The following is an 11837-nucleotide window of genomic DNA, read 5'->3' on the forward strand; positions in this document are numbered from 1 at the left end:
TTTGGAACCATTTTAAACGCGATTTTTAACTCGCTTACAATATCTCGTATGCCTTGATATTGACCTCAACTGAAAGATAAATTCTCATATTAGGCCTCTACTCTTGTAAATTACGAAAATATTGAGATTAATTGCCTGAAAATATTCTTCGATCATGCCTATAAGCACTTGTGATTTGGGCTGGAAAACTACATACCTCACATTTTGTTTAATGCGAGGTATGTTAAATATCACACGAAACAAATTTCTCAGGATGTTTTAATATCTTCGAAACCTTACGTTTTGTGTAACAAGATCATTAATTGAAATATTAAATTGCTTTATCTGAAAAGTGTATCCATGTTGGAAGAACCTCGCGTCTTGTATAATGCGATAACTTTAGTCGCTTTTCTTAGGGCAGGAAGTAGTTTTGTGTATGCAATTTGAGATTATTTTTTCTAACAAATCTAGTTTGGGTTACTGTTAAAAAAATTAATTTTTTTGGGTTTTTTTAAGGTAATAACGCCGCCGAGCATACTATACTTTTCCAAAGATGGGAGATGTGTGGGTTCTTGATAATATACTCGAGTTGAAACCGATAAGCCGAAACTTCTTTTGATAATACATCCACAGTGCAGGTAATTTGTCTTCTATATTTCCTGATGACATGTTCATGAACTATTGCATTAAAAAATTGTACATGTATTTCTTCTTGCAGCTTGATCATCGTATCTTTGCAACTAACACTTTGATCTCCATTTGTGGTTTATGGCGGTGGACAAAAAGGCTGGACGTCCATCCGGCTATTTGATCTTTGGTCGGAGTTAATGCAGCCGATCTGTAATGAATAAAGTCAACTGAAAATCGTGTGCATTGTTGTCTCTGTATCTCAAGAGTCTTGCCACGTATCGTTCGAATGAGCTAATAGCTGCCACATGGAAGAGCCAAAGTCCCACACATAGGTTCCAAGAAACACCTAAACAACACGTCTTTTTAACCTCGTCGGTTATAAAATCAAAGAATCGGGCGGTTTCCCAAGGTGGAAAAATAGAACACAAAAGTGTAGATCAAATGGGAGAAAGGGTTCAACAACAGCAAACTGGCAGATCAATGATGTTGGCAGCACTGGCTGGCGTGGCACTGGCTGCACCGCTGCTGGTAATGATGGGGCTCAGCTTCTTGGCAGCATCGACACTGCTGTTTATAAGCTTGCCTCTGCTGATACTTTTCAGCCCGCTGCTACTCTTTGTTGGGTTGCTTCTCATGGTCGCCTTGGTCGGTTTCGCCATCGCCGCAACCGCTGCTTTGGCCGGTGTCTCGACTCTAGCATGGATGTATAGAGAAATAAAAGGTAATTTAGGATTCGGTTCCAGGGGGAGTGAATCGGTTCCTGTGAAGAATTTGCAGCAAAACTGGCAAGAGATATCAACCATCTGAAACACTGTTCAGTCAATGAAAACAAAAGGATCATGGTCTGAATTCTGATGTGTTTGTTTTGAGGTTCTTTGTCTGTCTGAAAATGGAAATAAGTTGGTAAAATTTTGTAATGTAAACAAACCTTGTAATTCCCTTTTACATATAGGAGGACTGAATGAATAGCTTTTTATATTTATTGTCTGCTACACCACCTGTCAAATTAACTAAACAAATGAAAACAACATGTTACCTGATTTTTAAAATTAAAAAAATAGTTGGGATCTGGAAGAGCACATGGATTCACATAGTTTCTTTGGGTAACGTTAGTTCAGTTTATTTAGCTCTAACAAAACGAACATTATTGAACTTTCAAGTTTATTTCTTTGGGTTTTTCAACCTTCCGTTTAAGGGAGGAAAGCATTAAAAAGACACAAACAAAGTCAGGCACTTGAAATTACTAGGAAAAATTTCACGAAGAAAACGGAGAATCAGAATTTATCTACCCTACATATAGCCCCCGTAAATACCTAATTAGAATCCAGTCGTCATTGAGGGTTCTCTCCCTACCAAAAGAAAAAAAAAATCATTTTTTTCCTTTTTGGGTAGGGAATAGTATTTTTTGTTTCTTTTATTATTATAATATTTTTGGGTTTTTTTCGATTCATATCCATTTGGAGATTTCTGAAGATTTGCAATAAAGGTTAGTTCTTTCTCAGATCCGTTGACGTTTTGGCAAGTTTAGTCTGTTAAGCATCCGCTGATGTTAATATTTGAATCTGTTGTGTGCTATCGATTGTTTGGAATTTGAATCTGTTTGTGTTTTCATGGATTTGATGCATAGAAGTCTTGGAAATCTAAATCTTAAGTTTGATTTTGTTATAGTATGAATTGATGAACAAGTATGGTAGGAGAATCAAGATGAGATCTTAATTAGCTTAACTGCTAGTTTTATGCTTTTTTTGAACAAATTTCAATTGTGCTGTGGTTATTTAGACATTGAGGAATTAAAAACCAAGCACATGATACTGTAATGCTTTTTTATGTTAATGACTATGGAGAACTTATTGCTCTTTTGATACTTGAAGATAGATTACAAGCAGCAAGTTGGAGTTCAATCCCCTGTTGAAGTATGCTATTCTTTTATTTTTATTGTTTTGGCTTCCGTTTTTGTGGTTCGGGAATATGCATTTTAAGTTGTTAGTTCTTATTTTGAGTATTTATACCCTGCATTTTGTTTTAATAAATAGTAATCAACCCTTTGCACCTTCAAGTTTATCCAAATGGAAGCCACACCTAGAGCTGAAAACATTAATAGCCTTGCCGAAGAAATGAAGGCTTTCCTGGAAAGCAAGGAAGGAGTTAAAGGGCTGGTGGATTCCGGGATTACCAAGATTCCCAGTTTCTTCATCCGTCCTGCAGATTCCATGGATGCCACCTTAGCCGCGCCGCACCTTCAGATTCCGGAAATAGACCTCAAAGGCTTCGAGGGCGAGCACAGAAGGGAAATCGTGGATGCCATACGTGATGCAGCTCAAACTTGGGGCTTCTTCCGAATGGTAAATCACGGCGTTCCGGTTCCCACTATGGAAAATATGATAGACGCCATTCGTCAGTTCCATGAACAACCTCAAGACGTGAAGAAAGCTTGGTATTCACGTAACGAAAGCGGACAGAGGCTCGTCGACTGTAATACCAACATAAAAGCGGCAGCATGGAGAGATACTCTGGTAGTTGAATTCCCAGATGGAGAAATAAACGAACAAGCTATACCTCAAGTTTGCAGGTTCAACAATGATTAACCGTATCTAATATTTTATCAGTGAAGAAAATTTACTTTTGATGGCTTTTTTGCAGGAAGGCAACGAGTGAGTACATGAAACACATAGTGCAACTGAAGGATACATTATCTGAACTGATATCGGAGGCTTTGGGGCTAAGGAGACACTACTTGGCAAGCATTAAATGCATGGAACGTGCTCTTATTCAATGCCATTATCATCCTCCATGTCCTCAGCCTGAGCTGACCTTAGGCACATCCACCCATACCGATGCATCGTTTTTAACTATACTTTTGGAAAATAATATCGATCGACTCCAAGTTCTTCATCAGGATCAGTGGGTCGATGTGCCTCATCGCCATGGATATCTAATTGCCAATATTGGCGACCTTTTGCAGGTATATAAGCAGAAGTTTATTCATCTTAAAAATTGACATCCTATAGGTCTTTTTTTTACATAAAATGGTAAATAAATATAAATGTTTTGTAGATTGTTTCAAATGACAAGTTCAAAAGTGTAATACATAGAGTATTAGCCGGAAGAGTGGGTCCAAGAATCTCTGCTGCATGTTTCTTTGCTCCGATGCCTGCTCTTAAAGATAAACCATATGGAGCAGCCGAGGAACTTTTGACGGCGGATAATCCACCCATTTACAAAAGAACAAGCTTGCACCAATATCTCTCTTGTTACAAGTTGAATGGAAAAGATGCCAGGCTAGTCCTCCCTCATTTTAAGAATTCACGTCATGTGGGGTAATCTTAAATCCCTAAAAGGATCCCGGTGCTACTAGCTACGTGTGCAACCATAAATGACAATTGAACGTATAGGGATGTTATAGTTGAGCAGCTCAAGCTTCACTCACTTAAAATTTAGTTAACATTTAGTTAACGTTCGACTTGAACTCGAACTTGAGTTTAAAACTTAATGAATCGAGTCGAATAAGGTATAACTCAACTTGATATGTTTGGTGAGTAACTTGTTAATTAGTTTTTAAGATTGATTATGTATTATTAAGATTTGTTTTCAAGAATGATTGTAACATATCAGTTTGACGTATTTGTGTGTTATTACTTTGGTTGTGATATGTTAGTTTGCTAAATTTATGGATTGTTGACTTTGCACTTTAAAATTTAAAATTATTTTATACACTATTTTGATATTTTTTTGTTAAATTTATTAATTTATATTTATATTAAGCTTCTACATAGTATTATAAGATTTTACATATATTTAAAAAAACAAAATAAGAGTTATGAAGAGCTTAATGAACAATAAGTTAAGTAAACAACGATTTTTTAATGAATATGAATCGAGTAAAATTTTGTCGGACTTTTAGAGTATTGAATCGAAATAAACGCAAATTAAACAGTTTTTGAATTAAATAAAAAATTATTTAACTCGTAATTGACTCACTCAATAAAACTCGCCGTTAGTTAAATTTTACTTCAATATAAATTACTTAATGTTTTCCCTACCCTGGAAATTAGGAAATATACTAATCACCACAAAAGTATGTGGTGACATTACTCAATAAGATTTTACATATATATTATATATTAATGAAAAAAACTAAAAGTCCGTCAAAGTGGATTGTGTTTATTTACATCACCAATATCTTGTAAAAGGAACAAAGTTCCTTCAAATAAATGTACAACAAATAAACTAAGACAAAAAGGCATCAAAGTCCCTCAAACTTTAAAAAAAAAATCAATGTGACCCCTATATTTTTTGGAGATCAATGTAGTCCTCTAACTCGAAAAAAATTCAATGTGACTTTTTGACAAACGTTTTCAGTCATTGATGAAGATTTCGTTAATTCCTGTCGTTCTAAAATGGGTAAATCACACTTTTCATCACTCAACTATTTTCTTCTCTTTTATTTTGGTCACTAAATTTTAAAAAAATTTAATGCAATGATATTTATCGTTATTTTATTAGATGGTTAAATTTATTAAACTATTTAGAATTAAAATAATATTAAATTGATATAATTTTTAAATATTAAAAAATAATTTTTTAAATCATATTTTAAATTAGGACTAACTTGATTAAATATATAAATATGAAAACTAAATATGTTATTTTATAAATTTTAAAGTTATCATGTCAGCCTTATTATCTAGAATTAAAATAAGATTAAATTGATATAATTTATAAATATTTAAAAGTAAATTTCTAAAATCATATTTTAAATTAGGACTAACCTGATCTAATTATCTTTCTATGTAGTGATAAGAATAAAATCAATCACATAATTTAATAACCAATCACATAGTTTAATCAAGGGAGTACAATAAATATTGCAGTAAATAGGGTGTCAGATAATTGTCCACCTCACTTTAAACGATTTTATATATGCTTTGATGCTATGAAGAGAGGTTGGAAAGAATGATGTAGGCTTATAATTGGTCTAGATGGTTGCTTCCTTAAGGGCCCATTCAAAGGTATATTTTTATCTGATGTAGGCCTATACTTGGGATTGGATGCTGGATTTGGCTACACCATCATCAGTGACCAACACAAGGTAATTAAATTTATTAAATTTACTTTATGCTTGTTGTTAGTTTACTGTTAACAGTCTGAGTTGTTGTTGTTATATCACTTGCTGCTGTTATATCACTTGTTGCTATATCTCAAATTGCCACTATAGTATTAATTGCTAATTGCAATTGGTTTACAAAAAAATTGTTTGTTTATTTCTAATGCAACATTCTAGATCAATTGAAAATGATATTTGTCTGAAAACTAAAATTAGTTACAAGCAATGTTTAGATATTGTTCTATGATAATTGAATAAAATCTTAAATTAAGTAAAATTTTGTTTGACATGGTATTGAGATTGCTGTAAATGATGTTCTACCACGAGTAGAACATCGAAATTGTTCTCGACACGTGTTTGCGAATTGGACTGGAATGAAGAGAGCAAAAGCATATCAGTTTGCCTTTTGGCAAATTGTGAAGTCTACGACTGAGAGAGAATGGGAGGAGAATAAAGATGCACTGTCAAAGATTGATAGCATACTTGCTACTAAATTGTTTAGAAAAAAGGAGAAAATGTGAACCAAGGCCTTTCAAATGATGCATGCCAAGTCAGATATAGTGGACAATAATTTATGTGAGGCTTTTAATTCGAGCATTATTGATTCAAGGTACAAGAGCATTATTACAATGTTTGAAGAGATTCGAGTTAAGATAATGACAAGAATAGTTGAAAAGCAGAGATTCTTGACTACATGGAAGTACAATTGTGGACCACTAATCAAGAAAAAATTTGACATCATGAAGAAAGATAACATTTAGTGGAGAATGATTTGTAATGGAGATAATGGATGTGAGGTAAAGAAAGGGAATAAGAAGTACATTGTAGACTTGAATGAAAGAACATGTACCTATAGAAGGTGGCAACTATATGGGATTTCGTATCCACATGCTTGTTATGTAATATGGCATACTGGTGGGGACCCAGATGAGTTTTTACATTCCTATTATCACAAAGACACATAGAGTAAAGCATATAAATATGCTTTGCAACCTATTAATGGGCCTCAAGATTGGAAAAAATCTGGAATTGACCCTGTTCTTCCACCTGTTGATAGAGATATGTCTGGAAGGCCTAAAAAATTGAAGGAAGCAAAAATATTAACCAAAAAAAGTCACGTCTGGACATATTAGTAGGATTGGTCTTATTATGACTTGCAAAAATTGCGGTGGACAAAGTCTTAATAAAAGATCATGTACTCAGCCTAAAACTGCAAACCAGGTATTTAGAGTTAATGTATTGAGTTTGGTGTAAAACTTAAAGTTATGTTAGATTTATAAAGTAGATTTTTTTTTTTGCAGAAGAGCAATACGATGGGAATTCTTCGACAAGATTAGCAAGTACGATATCAAACCCAACACACGTATCAAGAAAAGGAAATGAGAAGCAAAAGGCACATGTTACTTCTGATATATTAATGAGGTAAAAAAGATACGAAGGGATAGACTTTTACACAAATTTGAGGACTGGAGAACATACATTCTATGTAAGAACATATTAAATAAGTAACAGTCTTTTCTTCGACAAATTGAATAATGTTTTTTTGATTTGTTATCAGTCTAGTACAAGTGCACCAAAGAAGAGGAGATGAGCTGAGGACCCTATGGGCACTCAAAAATCAATAACACCAAAGAAGAAGAAATGAATTGTCTGATCGAGTGGGTCTTTTATTGTGTTGTTTTTTGTCAGGGAATATGTTTGGGTTGTGCTTTTTTTGTGTATGGAAAATATCTGTCTAACTTGATATGAGATACCTTTTAGCACAAATATATGTATGTGAACTGTTAAATAGGCAAGAGCCCGCCCCTTAAGATTATCACATTACTTTTCCAGCTTGTTTGAATAGGCCAATCCAATTTTATTGGTTTCTTCAGTTTAAGCAGTGGTTAAATAATCGAATACATGTTATGTTCCGACAAGCATGTCAAATAAAACAAAGGCTAAGGTCTAACTTAAGTATTAAATAATGAAAACTTTAAACATGTATGTAGAAAAATTAATTTTGGGTATTCCTCTACGAGCATGTGGAGATGCATATTAGTGTTCATTGTGCCCTAAGAACATTTTGGAAATAATAAAATTTGAAGGTAAGATTTATATATATATACATATATATATATGAACAAAATAAAATTTTCGAATTAACTCGCCAAGAGAATAGAAAACACTAAACTTAATCATTTGTTCTTAATAAGTAACAGTCAAACACTTAATAATAGACATACATAAACACTTAATCTTTAACAAAACACCTAAAGTGCTATTGCAAGTACAATTACCACAAAGATACATATGACACACACCATTGAGCAAATACACTTGTCTTATAAAATTCTTTTTTTTCTTCTTCATTTTTTTAGATTTTTCCTTCAAGCTCTTAATATTTCGCTTTAATTAATTGTCATTGTCTTTACTTTGTACACTTCCAATTTCTTTCACTTTGCTTTGAACACTTTCACTTTCATTCTCTTCCAACAACACACTATTCATTTGAGCAGTAGAAGTAAGGGAACAACTTGTAATATGTCTTCTAAGTCTTGCATTCTCTTTCGTTAAATTTCGCTCGCTATCACGTAATTGTCGTAGTAAGTAATTTGTTCGCTCTGGCATGCTACCATCATACCATTCAAAATACCTAAAACCGTGCTACAATAAGAGGGAAAACATATTTATTATCAATCGATATATGCAATAACACTTTATCGTACATGCATTCTTTATCTCAAGCTAACTAATACAATGTCATTATAAACATATTCTTACCTAAAAATTTGAGCAACCGTAATACCTTCTTCCGGGGTTTAAATCACTCCATGAAATTTCCCTAGGTGCCAATTTATTGCAATAACACTTTTTTGGTTCACCGTCGTACACGAAATGTTGTCGAGAAGAACTAACAATGGTTGGAGATTCGAACCTGCCCATTAGACAATTTCCACTAAAACCCAAAACATACAAACAAGATTAATTATTAAATCAATTAACAAAACAATATTTATTTCGAACTAAACCAAATAAAAACTAAAATTTATGCGTAAAACACAAACCCACAGAATAAATCATTTTGAACAAAAGTATGCAACAATGTTAAAGAACTCTGAACAACTCATTCATACAATCTACAAAACTCATTCGAAACCCGCACAAACCCAAAACATTTAACAAAACTTAATCGAAAACCCATTCAAAATTGAGGAAATAATTGATGCTACGATTCAAAAAAAATCAACTCGCCTTCGAAATATACGATTGTGTAATTGGTTTGAAGCTGCTGCTTGAAGGAAAATGAAGAATTTGAGAGGAGAAATAATTTGAAATATTGGGATATCTAAACCCTAATATTTTAGGAAAATCAGTTTGAAGATCCCTGTGAGATATTTGAAACACGTGTTTCATTTTGTTTAATTAAATTGAACATTTATTATGGGTTAAATAAGGTTTTGTTTCATTACAAAACCGAGTAGTATGCTTGGCCTAATGGCAAGGGGCATCCCATTTTACGCCTTTGCCCTAAGTTCGAGTCCCCTTTCACGCAAGTAGTTGGTTTTTATTCATTCTTTTCAATACGCACCAATAGGAGAGTGACAGGTGTCGCTCTCTCATTGGCACAAATTCTCATTAAAATTCATTTTTTTTAACAAAAAGAAAAGGTTTACGTGTCAATTCCACGTCAGCAATACTACTTTTGTGATAAACAAAATAAAATTCATTAGTTTACAATATTTTTTCTTTTGAAATATTTTGAACATGATTTTTACACCGCTTAGAGTGTCTCGTATGTGTTAATAATAGTCTCAATTGAAACTTAAGTATCAATATTACGCCTTTAATCTTATAAATGGCAAAAAAATTCAGATTAACTTCTCGAAAATGCTCTTCGACCATGCCTATCAAGCCATGTTCGCTTCTTCTTCATGTACAAAACCAATCTTTGGAACCATTTTGAACACGATTTTTACTCCGCTTACAATGTCTCGTATGTGTCGATATTACGATCGAAAGATAAGTTACAATACTAGGCCTCTAATCTTATAAATTACTAATTTTTTAGATTAACTACCCAAAAAAAACCCTCGAACATGCCTATCAAACCATTTTAACATTTTATTCATATACAAAACAAACTTTGGAACCATTTTAAACATGATTTTTAACTCGCTTACAATATATCGTATGTTTCGATATTGATCTCAAGTAAAAGATAAATTCTCATACTAAACCTCTAGTCCTATAAATTACGAAAATATTGAGATTAATATACTTCGATCATGCCTGTAAACACTTGCGATTTGGGCTTAAAAATTACATACCTCGCATTTTGTTTAATGCGAGGTATGTTAAATACCACACGCAATAAATTTCTCGGGATGTTTCAATATCTTCGAAACCTTACGTTTTGTGTAACGAGGTCATTAATTAAAATATTAAATTGCTTTCTCTGAAAAGTGTATCCACGTTGGATGAACCTCACGACTTGTATAATGCGAGACTTTCACTCGCTTTTCTTAGGACGGGAAGTAGTCTTGCTTATACAGTTTAAGATTTTTTTTTTTACAAATCTAGTTTGGGGTACTGTTAAAAAATTAGTTTTTTGGGTTTTTAAGGTAATAATGCCGCCGAGCATACTATATTTTTCCAAAGAAGGGAGATGTGTGGGTTCTTGATAACATACTCGAGTTGAAACCGATAAGCCGAAACTTCTTTTGATAATACATCCATAGTGCAGGTAATTTGTCTTTTATATTTCCTGATGACATGTTCATGAACTATTTCATTAACAAATTGTACATGTATTTCTTCTTGCAGCTTGATCATCGTATCTTTGCAACTAACACTTTGATCTCCATTTGTGGTTTATGGCGGTGGACAAAAAGGCTGGACGCCCATCCGGCTATTTGATCTTTGGTCGGAGTTAATGCAGCCGATCTGTAATGAATAAAGTCAACTGAAAATCGTGTGCATTGTTGTCTCTGTGTCTCATGAGTCATGCCACGTATCGTTCGAATGAGCTAATAGCTGCCACATGGAAGAGCCAAAGCCCCACACATAGGTTCCAAGAAACACCTAAACAGCACGTCTTTTTAACCTCGTCGGGATTCACATAGTTTCTTGGCTCGGGCTAGGGTAACATTAGTTCAGTTTATTTCTTTGGGTTTTTCAACCTTCCGTTTAAGGGAGGAAAACGTTAAAAAGACACAGACAAAGTCAGGCACTTGAAATTACTAGGAAAAATTACACGAAGAAAACGGAGAATCAGAATTTATCTACACTACATATAACCCCCGTAAATACCTTGTTAGAATCCAGTCGCGTTCGTACGCTCTCGTCATTGAGGGTTCTCTTTCTACCAAAAGAAAAAAAAAAAGTGAATACATTGGCATGACCTGACCTGCGTCTTGTCATGTTTTACCACGCGCCAACAACCCCGACTAAGACATTGACATGCTTCGCCCAAATTAAGACTTCATGTGTACAAAGGCTGCTAGAAGATTAATACATGACACATGCAAACATTTTTCCCAAAAACAAAACATAATTTCCATATTGCTTTCTAACTTTAAACCCGAAATAATTATAAATAATTTCCATATGCAAATATCAAATATTCACTATATATTATTGATGTATTATTTATAAATTTCGGTTAATCGATCAATTAATCGAACTTAATTTGGTTCGATTAATTTAAATAAAATATTTGGTTCGGCTAGGGGTCAAAGGAAAACAAATTGATAAATAATTCAGTTCGGTCGGTTAATCGAATTAACTGTTTAAACACCTCTAGTTTTGACCATCCAACTATTAGTTCGGTCGGTTAATCCAAATATTAGTTTTAGTTCCCTTTTAGTCACACGTCATTAAAATTAGCGTGTTGATGTGTTACTATAAAATAATTCTATTTCATCATTTAGAAAATAAAAAATATCACGACAACAGTTATATTTATTTTTTAATTGTGGGTAACCAAAATGAAATCAAAATATAACGTTTGGTATGGTTTTGAAAAAATATATCATGTTAGTACCGTTGATCGTCATGTCAATATTGTGAACGTCATATTAGTATCGTGGACTACCACATCAGCATCGTAACAGTTAACAACGAAAATTGTTTATCAAAGGAC

The 11837-nt window shown here is 33.4% G+C and overlaps 2 protein-coding genes across 2 annotated transcripts; both read left to right on the plus strand.

Moving 5' to 3' along the window:
• Positions 1-1011: 1011 nt before the first annotated feature.
• LOC120123350 (oleosin S1-2-like) lies at positions 1012-1446 on the plus strand. Its single transcript, XM_039142269.1, has one exon. It carries the CDS (start codon positions 1051-1053, stop codon positions 1414-1416), a length of 366 nt encoding a protein of 121 aa, XP_038998200.1. The 5' UTR covers positions 1012-1050; the 3' UTR covers positions 1417-1446.
• Positions 1447-2708: 1262 nt separating this feature from the next.
• On the plus strand, positions 2709-3951 carry LOC120123349 (1-aminocyclopropane-1-carboxylate oxidase homolog 1-like). The gene is made up of 3 exons (XM_039142267.1): positions 2709-3178; positions 3250-3571; positions 3664-3951. The coding sequence occupies exons 1-3, from the start codon at positions 2724-2726 to the stop codon at positions 3928-3930; spliced, it is 1044 nt and encodes a 347-aa protein (XP_038998198.1). The 5' UTR covers positions 2709-2723; the 3' UTR covers positions 3931-3951.
• The last annotated feature ends 7886 nt before the right edge of the window (positions 3952-11837 follow it).

This window comes from Hibiscus syriacus, unplaced genomic scaffold, assembly GCF_006381635.1.
Source record: "Hibiscus syriacus cultivar Baekdansim isolate YM2019G1 unplaced genomic scaffold, ASM638163v2 tig00110392_pilon, whole genome shotgun sequence".
NCBI classification, from domain to species: Eukaryota; Viridiplantae; Streptophyta; class Magnoliopsida; order Malvales; family Malvaceae; genus Hibiscus; species Hibiscus syriacus.